Source organism: Plectropomus leopardus, chromosome 4 (assembly GCF_026936395.1).
Source record: "Plectropomus leopardus strain MGB_pleo_1.0 chromosome 4, ASM2693639v1, whole genome shotgun sequence".
Taxonomy (NCBI): Eukaryota; Metazoa; Chordata; class Actinopteri; order Perciformes; family Serranidae; genus Plectropomus; species Plectropomus leopardus.
This window is the reverse complement of record NC_142179.1, coordinates 23,725,930-23,747,038: the sequence shown is the minus strand read 5'-3', so window position 1 is coordinate 23,747,038 and position 21,109 is coordinate 23,725,930. Positions and strand designations below refer to the sequence as shown.

General features: G+C 41.7%; 1 protein-coding gene across 3 annotated transcripts in view; it reads right to left on the bottom strand.

The window, feature by feature from the left end:
- The window catches only part of LOC121944001 (uncharacterized), a 320,314-nt gene that overhangs the window by 193,129 nt on the left and 106,076 nt on the right, over positions 1-21,109 (bottom strand). For all 3 annotated transcript variants that reach the window (XM_088076903.1, XM_088076905.1, XM_088076904.1), the window contains exons 6-7: positions 6,057-6,181; positions 4,835-4,978 (exon numbers count right to left, since the gene is read on the bottom strand). In XM_088076903.1, coding sequence (XP_087933029.1) covers positions 4,835-4,978; positions 6,057-6,181 — 269 coding nt within the window. The remainder of the gene's footprint in view (positions 1-4,834; positions 4,979-6,056; positions 6,182-21,109) is intronic.

Here is a 21,109-nt window from a genome sequence, read left to right as displayed (position 1 = left end):
GGGAACACATGGCATGTCAAACACGGATTCGGTCTAGAGCAAAAATTCTAATAAGGCTTGTCGAAGCATCTCACACAGTAACAGGCATGTGTACTGTATGTATTACTGATGGAAGGTGTGTGTGTGTCTCTGGGAAAACACTGTAGCTGTAGTTGCACACTGTTCTGTGCACTGATTGATGGTTGCTGTCCATGCAGGCCTACATTTTTGAGTGGATTGGAGTCATAGCACATGAGCAAACACAAGATGGAAGACTGTGGAACTCTCCACTACAAAGAATAAGACTCTCTGCGCCACATACACACACTGCACAGGAACACGAGCTCTCCCGCACACACACACACACACACACCACACCCACAGATCCACTTCCCCACCTCCAGTGCTTGAAGATCTACCTGCCAGCTGCTGCCAGTCGCAGGGAAAGATGGGCTTTGTTGGTTTTGTGAAGCCCACCGACAAGACCCCCCTGGAGACTGCAGGTCTCCAGCAGCACAAGCCTCAGCCTTATCCACTTCGCCGCACAGGCAATCTGTTTTCTATATTGCCAGCCTGTATCACTGTACTATGCACTATAGAACAGCAATTGAGCAGGAAATTAAGTTAGGGGATCGGTATTTGGCGGAGGAGAACGAGCTGGTGTGGTCTTCCCTCTCCACATACAAGGATCATTAAATATCACACGAGTTTCTTGATAAATTCCCTCTTCTCTCTCTCTGCTGTTCCCATCAACTCACTCCCCTCTCCATCCTCTCTTCTCTGTCTTTCGGTGTCTTTTCTTTCTTCCTCAATTTGCCTCTCATCATCTGCCCGTTTCTGCCTCGTCCTGCTGTATTTGTAGAGTGTATGAAACAAAACATCCTAATAGATGTTTGAACAGCTTGAGATGTGTCGGCCTGGGAACTAGCTCCCTGTGACAGGGAGCTCTGGCAGGGAATTGAGACCTTTACAAGGGGAAAATAGGGGACATATTTCTTTCTTTTCTTCTTTTGTTTATTTCTTTTCCTCTCTCTGGGTCCTTCTCTGTCATCCCCTCACCCTCCATTCTCTGTCTATTTTTCTCATTATTTCTCTGTACATACAAACAGAGGACACACTGAGCTTTTTTTGGATTAGCAGATGTGGAGGATCCATTTTTGCCTTGTTGTCTCTCCTTCTCCTCTTTCCCCCTGTCCTCTTCTGCCTTTTTCTTACACATATTAGTCTTAACGGTTTTCAGTGAGTGTGTGCCAGTACAAGTTAGTGATCCAGAGAAGGAAAAGGAGAGAAAGTGAGCTAGGTCAGGACATCAAAATCATAAAACTTAGCTTTCACTGGAGCAGTGGAAATTCTGGTGAGACAAATGACGCACGCATGCGCTCACACACACTCTGTTTTATTTTCTGGCACAAAAAAAATGACTTTTTGTTTCTTTTATTAACTTCTTAATCATAAACCTCATTATCAAACTAATAATTAACTTATATTTCAAATTACTTTTAGCATAATTTTGGATATTCAAATGCCCCAGATCTCGACATATTAATGAAATGTATATTCATAGAAGACATTGAATTCATTGCTTCATCTGTGTACTCTAAATGGTTGAGTGGACCCCAGCCCAGCTTTTGCTAAATACATTAAAATGATTTTAAAAAGTAGTGATGATAATGTTTAAATGCTTTTTACCTAAAATATCTACATTTGAACATTTTAAATTTTAATGAGGCTTTCCACTAAGAACTATAGTCCTCATATAGAGATGTGGCTCATATGGAAACAGTTATCCCCCGTCAGTGACTGACATTTTGAGTTTCTAGCTCAGAACAATGTTTTTGCACAAACCTGAAAGCAGACACAGGCTTTCCTGTGCTCACCCAAAAAGATAGCAGCTGACACAGAAACACATTCACAAGGACAAAGAGCTCTTACTGCTACAATCTGAGGTCAATCAGTAGTGTTGACAGCTAAATTAACAAGTGCTACAAGCACCCTTACACTTGGCTCCTGATTGTGCAACAATGGATAGATATACCAATACACTGTCTGACAGATAATCATAAATAAATCTATATCTATAAATAAGCGAAAGAAAAGAAAAAATATATATTGTTCTGGAGGTAGATTTATGACCACCATTGACCACATGGAACACACACACAGCACTCAAGGCCCATGCAGTGGTCAGGTTAGTGGGAGGCAGTCAGAGAGATAAGGTGCCAAACAGGTCTAAATCCCTCCTGAAGCAGTCTTGATGGACAGACAGGCCACCATTAACAATACGGTGGCTTGTGAGAGCAGCAGCTGATGGAAAGATACCCTGGCATTTGCTGTGTTAAGAAGTGGCCCTTAAAGATTTCACACTTCCAATTTCTTTGAATTATCTGCCATCTCCAGCCTGTCACTCAGCCTGACAATCTCAGATTCTTGCTCACTGAGGCACCAGGCTGGTTATTGACAAAGCAATCCGCCGTGATACAGCAAAGCCTGATAAAACATTAGTCAAACAACACGACGTGCAACTCTAGACCCACCTCGCACATGGGTGGATGCTCACACTCTTACATTTCTAGCTTTAACAAAATACACTGTGAGTCACACAAAATATTGAGCACAGTTTCAATACAGTATAGTGGTGTTCCCAAACGTCAGGCTGGCGTGTCTTTGTTTTTGTGCAACACAATGATTGTTGTGAATCGAAACTTTGTGTGAATCTCTGTCAGCATTTGCTAGAATGTAGCGTACAGAGCAGAATAAATTTGTTAAGGTCCACCTAAGGCAGCGATGACAGCCAACGCCAGTATGACACTGAACAGACTTATCAGATCTTTAATGGTTTGATTCACTTGCTGCTACAGACAGGCCATGATAGAAATATCACAACATCCCCATTACCCTCAGCATTCAGTACATAGTGCACAGCCTGTGCTTTCTATGAATTATTAAAAGCAGACAGATTACGCTGCAAGGCTGGAAGTCCAGAGGCATGCTACAGATGCTGCTGAGCAAAACGGTAACATCAGAAGTGTGTTTTTGTTCTTTTTTCATAGAGTGGGCTTTTTTTCTTTTTTTTGTGAAGAGGTCTGCATCAGATTAGAAAGGGTGGCCGTTTGGATAGGCACATAAGTATTTGAAGCGAAGGAAATAGTAGATTGGGTTTGGACATGTGTGTATGTGTGTCTGTTGCAAAGGATGACGAGGGTGAAGGGCATAGTGTCAGGGCTTGTCTGACATGTGGCCTGGTGGGTTGGCTGGATGGTTGGTTTGCTGTCTTGATGGCTAGTTGGGTGTAGCCCAGCTCAAGCCTGGCAACTCACTCCTCTCTCTCTCTCTCTCTCTCTCTCTCTCCCCGGAGTGACGGCCTGAGACATTAAGACAGGCGTTTTAATTAACTGTGCCACTCTTCCACCTGCTGCCCTCAATATGCTCCGGCCCAGGCAAGCTGTCTCTCATACCACTGACTCTCCTGCTCTCCTTTAGCTCTATCTCTCCCATCTCTCTATCATTTTTCTACACTTTTTCTGTTCTTTTTCTCCTTTTATATCCAATTTTCAAATCTCACCCTCCATCACTCCGACTTGCTCTCCCCAACCTCTCTTTTCTCTCCCTTGTGCCTCCCCCTACAGTTTGACCCTAATAAATGAAAACTCATACCAATGGATAAGGCGATGCCATGAGGCTCATATGACAGAATTAGCCAATTTCTTTTTTTTGAACTCGCAGAGAATTAATTTCTACATGTGTCCTGTTCTACTGACCCTCTAACTACCCCCCCGCCTATCCTACATGCGCATGCACACGCACACACACACATATACACACACACACACACACACACATATATATATACACAGTGCACACACACTCTCACGCTCTTCAAATCTATCTGGTAATTCAGCTCTGCCCGACACTCATCAGGCTATTCATTACGGCCTGATTGGAGATGGATATTTCTGTTCCCTCATGACAGAATGGAGCTAGGGATCAAACTGGGGACATTATAGGATTTAGAGGAGCAAATGCAACACACAGCAGTTTCGTGTGTGTGCCTGTACACTTTGGACATGTGTGTTTGTACGTGCTCATAAATGTTTGTATTAATATGTGTAAATGTATGCCTGGCCGTTTAAGACTCTCATTTAGTGCTGTGACTCCCATAGTTTAATCATTTAGATCATAAATTGAGAATTAATTCAAACAGAACGGAGAAACAAATGATCCACTTTTAGCACTCTACTTAAATTGTATTACAGTTTTAATGGGGTTAATAATAGGCGGCATTAGCAACACAAGAAAACGACTCTGCAAAGTGTTGTATTAAAAGGATTAATGTCCTCCCTCCAGAATTAAAGCCAGGTCTTGAAGATACAGCTAAAACTAACAAATGGCCCAGCTCTGGCTCCATGATGGGGCCTCAGTCGCAGCCATACTACAGTAAGAAGAGCAACAGGGGCCAGTATATCAGCCAGGCAGACAGGGAGCATTCATCTGCTGTGTGAGGAGAAGTGACTTTGAAGTTTGCCGCGGTGAGGTGAAAGAGCAGCCGTGGCCTCAACCTCTATGTTTATGTAGCCGCACTAGCCCTGGGAGAGCTCTTAATGAATGATGCGGATAGATGGACACTGCGGCTAAAAGCACACACTCACACGTCTGTGTAAGGGCCAAGACACACACCAAGGATTTACGCATACTTTCTGCTGAGGTCGTGGACATGTCGATGTGCACAGTACATGCAAGAATGTACTCCATTTCTGCATGCGTTATGAACAGATAAATGCATGTAACAGTGGCCAGACGCTGGTACTAAATCACACTGCGTTACACTGAGAGGTTTCAAACATAAGCATGGACTTACCTGTTAGAAGCAGGCTATGCAAACATCCTCCAGCGATGTCTCTCACTGGCGAGCTTGGTGGCGTCACTTCCTCTGGGAAAAGGATGTTCCTCTTTAAGTTCCCACATGCCCGTCCACAGCCCCACTGAAACAACCTGCCGTCACCTGCATGTCATTAATGAGCAAATTAATAGTTACCAATACAAGCAAAAATGTGATCATGTGATCAGCAGATTATTTCTAATAAAAACATATTAACTTTTAAGATCTGTGAGTTCTCATTTCAAAAATAAATGTGAAACACAAAGAAATGATCATGTAATATGACAGGTATATGATAAAATCAACTGAGAAAAGATGTTTTGGCAGTTCCTCCATTAATTGCAAAATATAGCAGGGGCCTCTAACCCCCTGCAGCTCATCTTGCATCTCTCTCCAGTACGCCTCTAGGAGCATGTTGTCCTTGTTGTGTTGCTGCTGCATGGGGCCTCTGGTGATAAATTATGGATGCAACGCAAAAGCTGTAAAATTTGTTGTATCTTCCATTATCTTCATGTTAAAGGCCACAAAAGCTCTTCAGTGAAGTCAGCCATTAAGAAATGACAGGTATTGCTATCAGGCTTCTTTATAGCCTATTACCTGCAATGACAGCAGCTGCTGCTGCACCACTGTACGGCCTATCACATTATTTGCAGCTAAAGTCAGCTACTGTGTCATTTCGCCTCATTTTCTTGACAGTGCTATCATAAATCCATTGGGCTGCAGGGGAAACTGTCGACTACCTCGATTATCTTCATAGCCTGAATGAATTCTGAAATGTATGTAACAGGCAATGACTGTTATGGATCAGGAGCCAGGGCCATATTCTCGCTAACTCTGTCTCTCTCCCTCCTTGTCTCTCTCTCAGATGATGTGCCGATCAGGGGCTTGAGGGCTCTGATATTCGCATAAAATTGAGTAAAGTAGGTGAACTTTGAAACACATGGTGACAGCTCATGAGAAGTGACGTCAGCTCCATTTCTTTAAGATATCGTCCAGCTGATTAGTGCTTGTGTTTTATGAAATTAAAAAATAGCATAATAGGTAAAGGGTCAAAGACAGAATCCACTGAATCAAATTAAAGAAAAAATAGACAGATAGAAATTGCTGCATTTTTAAAAGGCAAATATTTTAAACTATTTAATGCTAATATGTCAATTGCATGTTCTGTGTCATAGCAGCTCTGCACAGTGCATTACTGTACCTGTCAGCACAAGATTGTGGTTTGCCCCACAGGTGACCTTCGACACATGATCCACACGCTCAACAAAGCGAGGGACGACCACAGTTTCATCAAAACCACTGCCAATTTGTCCATAATCATTGTGCCTGTAGGGAGAGGAATATAAACACATAATTAAAAATATAATTAATTACCTGAGGGCATCATCTTCATAGTGTTTTATCACATTTTAAACTATATACAGCACCATTTCAAAGCACGGAAATATTGCACACCTTTCAATTTATGTAGGGTAAAATAAATAATCAAATCAATTAAACTATTGCAGTGAGCAGCTTCCACTGGGGACTGCAGAACATATGTGTTTCCTCCCATTTCTACGAATCCTCTTTGTGACAATAACGAGACACAGCCCTATCAGAAGTGAAACACCTCACTAACTAATTAGACTCTCAGGCTGCAGTCTGACAAAATAAAAAGAGAAAAGTGCTTGAAGGAAGACTTGCTCTCCCGCAATTTGCATCTGCCACTTTTTACTGCATCTGTTCCAAGTGCCATTCAACGTTCTCTTCCTCCTTTTGTTGGGAAGTGTTGAGCCCCAACTATTTAAGCTCACCTCCTACCTACCCAGAGCTTTGTTCCTGCTCCTCTGCAGACCAGTAATGAGCCAACCGCCACAAAACCGCTAGGAAATTAATGACTCATTACGGATGGGGCCTAGACCGCTCCGCAGCCTCTCCTCCTCCCCTGCTCCACCCCACATGCCCGCATGTAATCCTCTCTCTCTCTCTCCCCCCTCTTTCTCTCTCTTACTCTCATCCCTTCAGCCCATACAGAAAGACCCCAACACCTCCCTATCAATTAGAGCCTATTACAGGGCTCCCATGCTAGCAGGGCAAAGAAAGAAGGCCTTCACAGCTCAAGAGTGTGTGCAGGAGAGATTGGAAGAGTTGAATGAGGAGCCTTAAGGTGCTCCTTTCACACCCTTGCCCTTATCCATTATGCCACTCTGTAGAGCTCCCTAGGAGAAACGTGCAGCCCCAAAAAGACTTGGGGATGAAAATAAGTCAAGGGAGGGATTCTTGGTCACACCTTTTCCCTGTTCCCTCTACTCCAGCGTCAAATTATATCATAACTAGTCCTTAAGCAAAGCAACATGGTCACCATGCTCCTCCTTTAAATGGAGTGTAAGAAGAAGATGGCGAGATTTGAATGGTATGTATTAATCATACCATCTGTGTCTGTATTCATGGAAGGACGGACTGAGACAGATATTAACAAGATAAACCAAATAATGGACAAGCACCTACACATGAAAATTTATGTGGTTATTGATTTCTTTTAGTTCCACTCCCTTTTACCCACCATTGCATTTCCCCCAGGCAATACCTACTTATTCATGGGACTGTTGGTCTTTGTTCAGAGCAAAAAAGTACTGTTCTACATTGCCAGCATTTTAGAATATCTTTTCTTTTTTTTTCTCCTGATAGGATATGTATCAGCTTTTCATTCAAGCATGCTATGCTCATTGGCTTTTGAAGCTATGGTGCATTTCAAGGCAATCCCTCTGAGAGTGAATGGGTGAGATCACATGGGTTTGAGGTGGTTTAGAATGGCAAATCCTGCTGAAAGTGTCATTTCCAGTCGGAGACATCAATTTGGTGTGTGAAACAGGGCCCCAGGAGAGCCCGATAGCCTGGGAGATTCCTGACAAGAGCAAAGGGCCTGGGGATCAGCTCATACTCACCTGGATAAGACAGGAATTTCACAAAGCGCTTCAAATACATGGAGCAAAGTGAGAAAGGAGGAAGAGAGGCAGAAACATGATAGACAACTTAGAAAAAAAGGGGTAAGGAGAATGTATAAAGAGAGAAGATCCTTAATATTACTTCTACGGTATATGATAGCCGTTGTATAGCATACAGTGCATTAGAATAACACCAGTCTTTTTTTTCTACATGGGTTATTAAAAAAATTAGGTTTTAGTTGAAAAGAATAAACTATAAAGGAAAACTTGAGCAAGTGAGTCCACTGCCTGTCCTTTTTGACTTTGATACTATTATACACAGTAGTTGTTTGCATGTAAAAAATACACTAAACAGGAGTTGATCAATGACCTCCATCTGTGGGGGATTGTCAAAGCTCATAAGTATGGTTAATAGGGAGACATTAAAACACTGACATGCACAAATTAAAAATCTAAATTATTTGCAGCACTATTTCTGGCCAAATATTTTTGCTAAGTGTAACACAGTGTACATAGGCAGTGGTATTAACTCTAATATAAAGCCTCAATTAGCTAAAGTGAGAGCAAAATGGCTGATAATTATTGTGCCAGCTCATTAGACTTGTTTTGACACTAAAACCACTTAAATCACTACACAGGCACACACACACACCAGCACAGATGCAAACACACACATGCAGATGTTAAGAGTTTACTCCCATCATAATGAGGCAGATACTGTACAGGTTGGGTTTTACTTGTTTAGATAAAAAAAAAAATCTAAACACTTCAACGCAGATTTAATGGGGTCTTACCATCACATGCAGAATTTATAACTCTATAGATGGTAAATTTAATGAACTGATACATTCTACAAAAACAAACTGCATTAGATTGTTATGCAGCATGTCACAGTACACTGTGCGACTAGTTAAATACACATGGTTGTGTATGATTTAACTGTATTTTGTATCTCGCAAGGGCAGAATGCAGCCGACTTTGCACAAAAATGCTCATGTAGGTTTGGGTGTTTATTAATGATACAGAATGGGATAGCACTGTTTACTCTATTGATTTCATGAAAATATTGTCTATGAAATGGTGAAGAGTACAAAAGCAAGGCGATCGTCTGCTGTACCTGCTATACATCTTAGCTAATAATGATACAGACTCCTAAGGAATAAAATCCTTGGGGCCAGCCATGAAAGTTTAAGATTCAATGCGGTAAAATACAATGTGCTGTAAAATATTAATGTGTGTGGTAAAATTATGCTGGTGGTAATATTTTAGATTGCTGCTGTCTGTAAAAGAGGCATATCTGTATTTATTTACAAGCAGGGGTAGTGGATGGGGGGCTTTGTTTGAAGCCACGTTTATGAATATCGACTCAGGCTCCAAGGTAAGTGGCTATAAATCTGGGAGAGGATCTTTGTAAAGTTCCCTTGGAGGACATAACTTCAGGTCTAACCGCCTCCTTCCTTCACTTGACTTTTAAACATTTAGATGTAGCCCGGCCAACTGCATTTAGAGCAGCTTCTAAATTATGAAGGGCTCCATTTTGAGAGTCCAAGTGTTAACCAATCAAAGTTGATAAATTGTGGCAATAGATTTCTCTGGGATAGAAACAGAGGTGTGTTTGGCCCTTGATCTAGACTGTTTATGAGTTTGGGGAATACTGCAACGGATCTCTGCATAGCCTGCAATGTTCCAGATGTTGAATTGGATGTCCTTAGCGGAAGATGCCCTTAAACTCTTGAGATCCAAACCATACACCCACACTGCTTTAAATATGCTTACACTACATTCTGTACTATACACTATTCATTATTTCCCTTCTATGTATATAGCACTTAGCTTTTCAACCTGATTATTCTAGTCTTGCTGGGTTAGATGATGAAAAGTGTGGACTGACATGAAGCCCAGAGCATGACCTGTGCTAATGAGAGCAGCAATACTTGTTGTACGATCAAAAGATCATGTATCACATAGCTCATATCACCTGAGGCTATCGAGACCAGCTGGTAGAGTTCTATAGGTCCACATCAGATGAACGCTCAGCGCATGACTCATTCGCACCTTCTTTTTCTTTTGTAGCGAATCTTAGACATGTTTATCTATTTATTTTGGTTCAAGGTTCTGAAGTTCAGATCAGCGGAGTGATTGCATTAGTAATGGTGCTGCAGTTGGCTGCAGAGGTCTGCATCCTCTAGCTATGACGATCACATAGGAGCTGGGATTAAGAGAACTGATTTCTTTCCTGGTTGAGTTCAAAGGGCTTAATCACAGTGTTTCACTGCTGAACTCTTGTCCTCTACTTTAAATGCATGATTAACTGACAAGTGGTGATAAGGTTGAGCCCTGTGAAAATACTGTTTTTGTTTTTTTCTGCCTGGTGATGAATGGAGCAACAGTTGATGTCACCATGCACTAATAAATTGCTGGAAAGCTACATTGATCCAGCCATCTAATTCCAAGAAAATAGCTTCCTCCTGAGCTAAATTGGAGAAAATTGACAACCTCCCATTAAAGCCCCATCTCTCTCTTTCGCTCTCCTCTCTTTCTTTCTTTATTTCTTCCCATTTCCATTTCTTTCTCCCCAGTGTGCTTCATACTTTCTCAGGGCTAATCCTAGCAGCCTCTTCATTTATGTAGACCTCAGATATCTCTCTCTCTCGCCATTCTGTTCCTGACGCTAGCTGACACTAGGTATCAGTTCACACCCTGAGCACACTGAGGGAGGTGCTAAACAAGGACTTCAGGACATGTCACAGCACACTTAAAGGGATTCACAGTGATACAGAAGGAGTTCAGACATAACAGAGTGAACAGAGCATGTTCACTAACACATATTCACACAAACCAATTCTGTATTGTCTTGGCTTTAAACGTAAATAGTAGATCCATAATTATGAGGTAAGACTTAAAGGTCCACCAATTCTATGAAAATATTAATAACAACACATCTGCTTTTTACTAAAATAACGACTTTGGTTTCTCTTAAGTGGCAACCTCCGGGGGTGAAAAATATAACGCCAACATGGAAGTGCCAAAAACTGCAGTTCTTTGAACTGCTATTTGAGGCTTGCTCCAGAAGCCAATAAATCCCCTAGGTCCTCCATTAAATGCCAAACTTCTATCCATCCATCCATCCATCCATTGTCGTCTGCTTATCCGAGGCCCGGTCATGGGGGCAACAGGCTAAGCAGAGCACTCCAGACATCCCTCTCCCCAGCAATGCTTTCCAATTCCTCCTGGGGGACCCCAAGGCGTTCCCAGGCCAGACGGGATATGTAATCCCTCCAGTGTGTTCTGGGTCTGCCCTGGGGCCTCCTAACAGTTGGACGTGCCCTGAACACCTCTAAAGGGAGGCACCCGGGAGGCATCCTGATCAGATGCCCAAAACACCTCAACCGGCCCCTTTTGATGTGAAGGAGCAGCGCACCACTCCGTACCTCGCCCGAATGTCCGAGCTCCTCACCCTATCGCTAAGGTTGAGCCCAACCACCCTGCCGCCCATTTTGGCTGCTTGCATCCATGATCTCATTCTTTTGGTAACTATCCAGAACTCATGACCATAGGTGAGGGTTGGAACATAGATGGACTGGTAAATCGAGAGCTTCCCCTTCCTGCAAAGCTACTTCTTCACCACGACAGTCCGAGGCAACCCCTGCATCACTGCGGATGCCGCACCAAACCACCTGTCCAGAGATGCAATCCTGAAGTCCCAAAACCAGACCCCTTCCTCCCCTGGCTGCGCCTTGAGATCCTGTCCATGAATATCACAAATAGGACCGGAGACACGGGGACAACCCTGTCGGAGGCCAATATGCACCGGGAACGTGTGACTTGTTTGACGTGTTTGACTTTATGCCGAGTATGTGGACACAGCTCTCACTTTGGTTATACAGGGACTGGATGGCTTCCAGCAGCGACCAATAGTACCCCGTGTTCCCGCAGTGCCCCCTCCCACAGGACTCCCCAAGGGAGTCCTGTCAAAAGCCTGTCCACAAAATATATGTAGACCGGATAAGCAAACTCCCGCAACCCCTTCCAGCAGCCTCGCAACGGTAAAGAGGTGATCTACTGTTCCACGACCCGGACGGAACCTGCATTGTTCCTCCTGAATCCGAGGTTCGATAATCGGTCAGAGCCTCCTTTCCAGCACCCTGAAGTAAACTTTTCCTGGGAGGCTGAGTAGTGTGATACCCCGATAATTGGAACAAACCCTCCAGTCCCCTTTTTTGAAAATGGGAACTACCATCTCGGTCTGCCACTCCACAGGCACCGTACCCAACGTCCACGCACCACTAAACAGGCGTGTCAGCCAAGACAGCCCTACAATGCCCAACTTTACAGCAGAACAGGCCACCTTGAGAGACAGGCTGTCTGCTGATAGTGTCCTCAATTTCTCAGTCAGATCCGCACCTCACTCCTCCACAACGCAGGCTTCTCGTCCAAATATGGTCACTTCTGGCTCCAAAAAAACCACAATGACGACAGTCAAAATGCCAAACTTGAGGCTTCAAAGCAGGAGTCCACAAACCAATGGGTGACATCATGGCTACTTTTTTTTTTTTTTTTTTTTTTACAGTCTATGGTTTCCCCCGCACGTACATTTTCTGGCCTTATGTTTGAGTTTTATATTTCAAATGTACAATCATAAGCTTCTCTCTCCCATCTTAAGAAGTAAATACTTCCTCTTCTGAGATTTTAATCTCACTTTTTTTCTGAGAGACTATGTGTGTTTGCAGTTATGGTGGTTATAGTGTGCTTCTGAGATCTAATGCAATTAGACTATGTTTAGTGCTTAATCAGCCTTGATTACCTGTTGAACGTTGCAAATAGGCAGCCTCCTGGCTCTCGGAAACGTGGAGGATGAGATGCACTAATTAAAAGTGATGCAGAAATGAGAGCAAAAGAAGCTAAACAAAATACATGATTATAAAATTGCATAAAAAAGGATCTGTTGCCCCAAACAGAACCACCCTGTAATCTATTTATTTAGTAAGTTGTCATTTCTTTGATTATTCTTTAATTATTTATTTGGTGTGACTATGAATGGGAGGCATTTGTCCAGTTTCTGTCTTTGAGATTCAAACCACACAAAAACACCTATTTCATAGATCTTCATGCATACACCCTGAGTTGAACCCACCTGAACACACTGTAGTGCCTCTCTAAACATAAGGACCCATGGGTAGGTACTCAGGTAGCAATCCAAGTCTGTGACAAAAAGCGCCAAAAATAAGTGTTTTCAGGGAAATTTTCATCTCAAGTATTAAAAAGATTGCCCCATCTACAACTACTTAAAAAGTGGTCCATGTTCCCAAAGTTAGAGCAGTCGCACACCGTGTATGTTTTTTTTTTTTTTTTTCCCTCCTCTCACTTCCTGTTTTGTGACTGAAAATCATGCGGAGCCCACACCACTTTAAGCCAGTATTTACAGTTACGATCTGGCTGTTGTTTTCCAAGGAACCGAGCTGTGCTTTGCCTTTTTTTTTTTTTAAATTCATTTAGCTGTAAGGCAGAGTGTGATAAGACAGAACGAAGACTTCCCTCATAACGAGGCACATGCCAAGTCTGACATAATCCAATCTGGTCCATTTTCATCAGCTTTTGTTTTGTGTTTTTTGCTTCTCTTTTGGACTTTCCTTTGGTTCCAACGATGGCTCAAAAACCTGAAATGACACAATTCGGTCGCACTTGTATGGCAGTGAGGCTGCAATCCAAACGGCTTTTCTGCAGAGAAATCCTTGAAGACCCACACACATTTAAATCTGGCCCTGGGGGCAACAGGCTCTAAACCACTGAGATAAAAAAACATCCAGGCCAAAAGCAGAAATATATATTTTAAGGGAGGGCTTACCATGGCAACAAAAAGGCATGTCAAACTTGTGGAAAGGAGGCATTTTGACTGAGGAGTAAACACAGACCAGTGTGCCCGTAGGAAAGCCTAGGAAAAGCTCTCCGCATATTAAAGGGCCCAGCCTCACACATGTATACAGCAGAAAGAGAGACAATGGTGGTAATAACAGGCGAGGCGTCAGGGTGCCGAAAAGACGGTTAAACGGTCATTTGTGAGAAGAAACGCAACAGGGCCTAATAGAGGCTGTGCCATAGGCAGAATCTTGCCGAAAGAGACAAACGATGTCCTCTTAGTGTGTTATTGGGCCTTAACAAGAAACATTTCCTCCGGTCCACTGGTCTGCAGTGAGTCAAAACATTAACCATTTACTTAGGAAGCTTATTTGCTATATCAACACCTGGTTCAACAGAGACTCCAGATGTTTCTGTGTAATGTCAGGAAACAGATACAGCATCACACAAAAACATAAGCAGAATGTTACAGGAAGTGAGAATTGGTAACAGCAACTTTTAGGAATAAATAGAGGCAAAAGTGACCACAAACAGCAACACAAATGAACAGGATATTTTGTCAAACTGTCCCTTGTCTACATCAAGAAATACTGTGATTAATCTCAAACTCATTTGCCTTGATTTAAAGACAAGGAGGAGACACCCAGCAACCCAATACCCTGTGCCATGCTGTGTCACCTTAATGTCGAGCCGTCAATACGCCATGAGGATATTTTCAGTCCTCAGTAATATCTGACGACAGCAAAACAAATTCAACAGAGAAGTGAAGGAAGGGGGGAAAAAAGAAATAGTGGGATTTTTACAAATAAAAACCTCGCTATATTCTCTTCTTCTATTCACACTTGTGCCATGAATGCTTACATTCCCAGTGTAAACACAATCAGTGCTGTGCAAGAATGATGAAAAGCCGTTACTCTTATTATAGGAGAAAATAACAAGCTCTCATGAAGGGATTGATTGTTTTCAAATCGTAGATCTTTGTAAGAGGAGTGTAAAGTAGAGCTAAGTCTCCATTATAGGACGCTGCTGCTACATTGCTTTTGATTTTCTGTCAACATCCCTCTTACCAACCAGGCACTGTATTTACTAAATGCATCGGGGCCAAGAAATGGATTGAATATATTGTTCGTCTTCTGCAATCCAAATTGTGTCAAACCAGTTGGAGGTATTGCAGGTCTTTTATTCCACATGTCTCACTCTGCCAATGTTTATAGATACTGTAGGACACTCCTGAATAGTTGACTGCACAATATAGGTGTAGTTACTGTAACAAAACCAAACATAAATTAACCGTGAACGATGCAAGCAGGCAACTCACTCCTGCAAAGCTCTTTTTCTCTGATGCGAGGATTAGGCAGAGAAAAATGAGTCCTGCACCAAGTAAAAACTGTTCCACAAACATGTCCCTACACAAATCAATGCCTGTTTAATAAACATGTTTTTGTTGTTTCTGTTTGTCAATCCAATGTTTTACTGGTTTAACACCCAAATAGTGTTTTATGATGTTAATGATTATTGAAATGGTTTCCAAAAATTCAGTGCATAAAATATGACTTTGAAAAGTAGATGGGCACGGTGTTTCATATTAATGTTTATAATAAAATTTAAGTGGTATTACGCATATCTGAATGCCTTGTTCCGTGTTTTCTCCATATCTTACTGTCTATAGATGGGAAGGTAATAAAACACAAGGCTGACATTACGCTCCCACAACAATGGAGCCTATATTAAAGTGGTGAGGATAAAAACAACAGATTGTTTATCTTCTAAACTTGCACCACACACTTTAAAAACCTAAACAATTGTGAACACGTGTTATGTATGTTAGCACACGCACAATACCACATAAACACACAGACCTCGCATCCCTCCCTTGTTGCTGTATATATCTTTGTTGCTAAGTTGCCCTACCCTACTGTCTATTATAAGTCAGTCATCAGCACCCTTCCCCTCCCCCTCAGAGTCATGGCCTCTCTGTCCCCTCTAAGTACCCCAATAAATTCAAATGTAATGCTCCTAAATGAGATCACTTACATGTGCCATTTCTCTTCAACCATATTTATCATCTAACACTTTGGCCTTCATTAACAAATGGCACTCAAGGGTGTGGTGGTGGTCGGTGATTCCTCATCCCTGCCGCAAGAGAGAGAGAGAAGGCTATCACCAAATGACACAAATTGAACTGGGTGGGGGTTAACACCTCACTTTGTGACGTAAGTCATGGTACAGAGCTGTTGAGTATTTCATAAGGTCAGCTAAATTACTGGCCAACAGACACGGACAGATACTTTGAGCAACTGTAACAAAGGCAAAGAACATTTTTCGGTGCCATTGAATGTCTTTGCATTACAATTATTTTGTTTGTACAAGTCAAATATAACACGCAAACACTGTTGGGGCCACCCAGGATGCCAAGGATACAAGGATGACTCACTGTGCTCACCAAAACAGTTCAAAATCATAATTTCATCTTGAAGCAACACACACACACACACACACAAACACATCACCTCCCTCAAAACACTATTAAACACTAAATGTGAAAATCCAGAGGCCACCCACTGTCCAATAAGCATGAGCCGACTAGTTTGGCATTTACATGGATGGATTTAATTGGCTGTGGTCTCCAGCATTGTGTGAGGCAGTGGGGTGCATTTGCATGGGACTGCTCCTGTAATATTACATACCGTGTATCACTTAAGGTTAAGCCTACCTATTGTTAAATTTATAGTCCAACTATTCTTCGTACTCTGGCACTCTACCCTCATCTGCATTGGCAAAGAAAACGTTCAGTTTAGCTATTAATTATCACGACAATGGAAAGATGCACAAAGCAAGGGTAACCCCTTTTTTATTTCCTTTAATAAACATTTTAAAACAGCTTCATTATAATAATGTATTTTGATTAACGATGTTTACCACAGTGCTGGTAGTGAAAATTGCTTTCCCATAAATTAAACCAATAAAAGTTTGTTGATGAATTATTGCCTAAATGTAAAATGTTACAGTCTAATTCATTCACAGCAGCTCCACTCTGTACAGTATCTACAAAATCTACATATTCATAGAATAATAAACATAATTAATTAATTTGATTTACCAACAACTATATTAAAATTTTTTGTTTTACTTCAGTTTCAAATATCTATAGTTTCAATTATGAATAAATACAAATATGGAATATAATAAATAGTAGGAATCAGCATTTCTGTAACTCCGCAATATCTTATTATGCAGTTATTGATTTTAGAAAATCATAAAGGAAGTTTTAATGATATGCTTTTTTTTATGATTATGCTTTTTGTGCAGATACAGCACAAGTTTAAGACCAATTCAATGAAGCAACTTGTAGTAATAAAAAGTACATTTCAGGAGTCCAGTTTAAAATCATTTACAGTATGCTTGCTATATATTTAATTGTGTATGTAATACATTATTACATATCATATATAAACAGATACAGTATATATACATGCATTTATATTAACTGTTAACTTGTAATTCATTAAACCTTGTTCATGTTTCATATTTCCCTTTTCTCTTTAAGAAGCTACAGTTTATAACTGTATGAAAATGGACCTTTATTAACATTTTATAGTGAATTGTATTTAAATCATTGTGTATAAGAAAATACTTCTCAGAATGAGATCATTCATTATAAGCCATATTAACACAGCTTAGTCTGAGCGTAAAAAAAAAAATCCTGACATATTAACATAAAACATGTCAGGTAAAATCAAAGGTGGGCAAAGTAATTTTACATGTGGTTAATATTTTTCACTCCAGCCTATGTTCTTTTATTAGAATTATATTAAAAGAACATAAATACAATTTTATCATAGCCACTTCCAGTTCTTCTCTGATAACTACTTGTTCATGCCGATTTCAAACAATGCTTTACGAGTCGCTTGTATTTAACAGAGCAAAAGGCTGTGTACCCTCAAGGTAAATTTACTATCTCTCTCTCAAAAAATAAAAAAGGCAAGAAAAAAGGGGAAGCTTTGTGGGGCAAGTCTAACATTTTAACATCTCTGTGTTTCATCTAAATCACTGACAACAAAATAGCCTCTAGCATGATTCTCTCTCTCTCCCTCAAAGTTAACTATGACATCTGGCATGGGCTCTGAACACCATGACAACAGACACCAGACTACAGACACCACGGCAGCACACAACTGTAGTGCAAGAAAAGAGACAGGGAGGAAGAGAGGGGGAGATACACAGCTTGTTAATGGGGGAGAATGCAATGTAAAGAGATCAGTAATTACCATTATTTAAACAACTCCCAATAACAAGTGGATTATGTAGAGCCTAGCTATTGTGAATACAAGCGTTGCTCTAATGTTTCTGATGTAAATCCTTTCTTTTTTTCTTTGAGTTACAAAATCTAGGAACCATTGTCTTGACAAGGAACATATGCCGGTGATAGCAAATGTACAGTAAAATACATAATTTGTGCTAAGCTAATAACTGAGGACACACACTTGTTTTACAGTGAATATTTGTATGCATTATTCATTTCAGCGTAAAGGATCCAGAGGAGATTGTACATGAGCCCCCCCTGTGTGCCCTGGGGCTATTGTCATGGTGGGCATAATGGGAGGGGATTGTAGTGCAAATGTTGTCATCGGTATATCCTAATGCCGCAATTTGGGATGGAACTCTATGTGAATCAAAACGAGAGGTCTGAAATGATGCGTAGATGAGGACAGAAGGAGAGAGATGACAGAGTGATGGGGAGAGAGAGCAAGAGAAAGGAAGGAGAGTGTCTTGTCTTTGGTGAAGAGAGGAACACTGTGGCAGGTAATACTCTGGACACTGCCACTCACTTTCCCAATCAGGCAGAAATTATAATTTTAATAGACATTCAATTAGATTCATTATTTCACATTTCTTCCTTGTGTCGGTCAAGACCCCTCTCCATTCAGATTTATCTCTGGAACACATTTTTGTTCAGGCAAAACGATGGATTGACAATGCTAGGGAAGAGTGAAGTCAATTTTGCTTGATGTCACTGACGGCTTAGCATGTAATTACTGTCACACATGCACAATAGCAGTACTTAGAGAAGTGCAAGGAAAATCAATTTAGTTTCCAGGACTGCAACTTAAGTAGAAGTACATAACTTTATTTGAAAGCGTGGAGGTTGTTTAAATGTGAATATGTATAAATATATGTGGTGTTTTGGAAGTTCTTTCCCTCTTCCTCTTAAAGACCTGGGATGGATTGTCCAGCAGCACCCTCTTGTGGAGCCTAAGTAAAATGCAACCTATGTCCAGCACTGCAGCCTCTCTGCTCCCTTCTCCTCCCTGCATCCTGCTGCAGCACTCCTTCTCCGGCTGGATCTTCCCTCAAGCCTCTTCCTGTCAGAGATGCCCAGCCACTTCCCCTTTCTCTCACGCTGCGCCTCCGTCTTTCTCCGTATTTCTCGCTCAGGCCTGCCACGATCTCACTGACCTCTTAGTCAAATATTTAGATGGTCGATTTCAACCCCTTTAAGGAACTGCCTCACAACCTCTCGCCATAAAGAAATCGATGGGATGAGTTCAAATGCCAGTGAAAATGTTCAAATACAAACAGGTTCATTGGGAGGCTATGGGGAGGAGTGTTGGCAGAGGTAGGAGTGTTGGTAGAAGGAGGTGGGGGTAGTTGGGGGTAAAAGGGGGGTCTGATGCAAATGTACGCACAGCCATAGAGCAGCTATGCATATGCATACGGGAAGAGCAGGATTACACAGAGGGATGAGCAGAGATACTGAGAGGGTTTAAAAACCGGGTGAACACTTGGGACACAATGAGGCAAGGCGGGGCATTTATGTTTACCAACGGAAGCAAGGAGAGGAATGTATTTGGTACATCATGGCAAAAATGGGCTTCGCCTCTTGTGCTAAACAGAGTGACCTCTAGTCGGGGCCTTGGGGGAAGAGGGTGTGGAGGGGGTAGAGTAGTTAGAGCAGACTACTCTCACTGTTCCCTTCGGGGAGCGACACTGCACCAAATAGCATGGACAAACCAGGGCATTAATATCCTCACACTAACCCCCTGACAATACCCCATTATGTATGTACGCCTCTGTGCATTACACACCTTGAACTAGAAACAATCGTGCCCTTTTTCTTTCTTTCCCCTTAGCACTTGAACCACAGCCAAGAAATGCAGTGAGGGCATTTTATTATTATTTTTTTTTTATTATTTCATAGGCAAAAAAGGGGTGTGCAGGAGTGCACACACAAAAACACACACCACTGAACACCTTCACTGTGTTCTTTACATAATCAGTTACCTTGTGACACCTACCTTTGCTGCAAATGACTGTTTGCCTTTTATTCTGCTCTGTGTTTTCTCTCTATCTCTCCCTTCCAGCCATGTGTATCATCTATAATTACAATTCACACTGATTCCAGCCCGCCATGCTAAAACCCAGCCTACAGTATAAAATAAGAAAGCAGCTTGTAAGGTGCAAAGGGGGAACATGACAACCAAGATACAAGGGAGGGGGGTAAAGAGAAAAAAAAAATCTAAACACAAGCTCTGGCCGTGGGGTAACAGCATCAGCACAGTATTATGATGTTTCTAAATGGGGAGCGTGTCTCGTGACACGGGTCCCTGTCCAGATATCGATTGCTCCTGTGGCTGCAACACTAACAGCAGTGGAGAGCCATTGAACTTTAAAGCAAATAGTCCTTCTCCCCCGCTCAGCGTCCTCTCAGAGGCGATCAATACAGGTCGGCCCAGCACGGCTAACACCTCTATCTGCAATAATGGCCTTCCTCCTATAGTTACTGACCAGGAAGAGATACAGACAGGCTGGAATATGTTGGGAAAGGAGTTTTAAAAATGAAGAAAAATATGTACAGAGTGTGAGGTTCACACATACACATTACTTATTTTAAATAATTATGATAAAACAATACTCAATTTAGAGCAATAAAAGAGTAATTGCAGCTAAACTAAGATGTAGAAGACAAGCAACCTATCTGGTTGCTTAAATAGTACATTTTAAATCAGACTAAAAGCATTTTTTTCTGCAAATGTCAATATTAAATTCAAATAGTTACATTTTTGGCAATATAAAGACCAGCATTAAGCACTATAAAAAATGTATTTCATGAGCAGCTCAGATTGCAGTAAAACCACTGGTGCTTGAACACTTCCTGTACATTGTCCTTTAAGAATCTTTCATTTACTTCCATACTAAATAGGTAGAGGTGGGCTGGGCGTCTGTTTGATCGTCATTAGCTATTGTGACCCCAATGTTCCCCACTCCATTACTCTGCTGCATAGAGAACAGTGGAGATGATGGCCCTGGGAAGAGAGGACGGCCGAGGGGTTCAGCATGGCTGGGCAGAGATCAAGTGTGAACAGAGAGAAACGCCCATCGCCCATTCTCGATCACCCCAAAACCTCTTGGGACCCCCAAAGGGTTACACCCTGTATTCACCTCTGCTGTGTCCAACACGTAACAAAACATT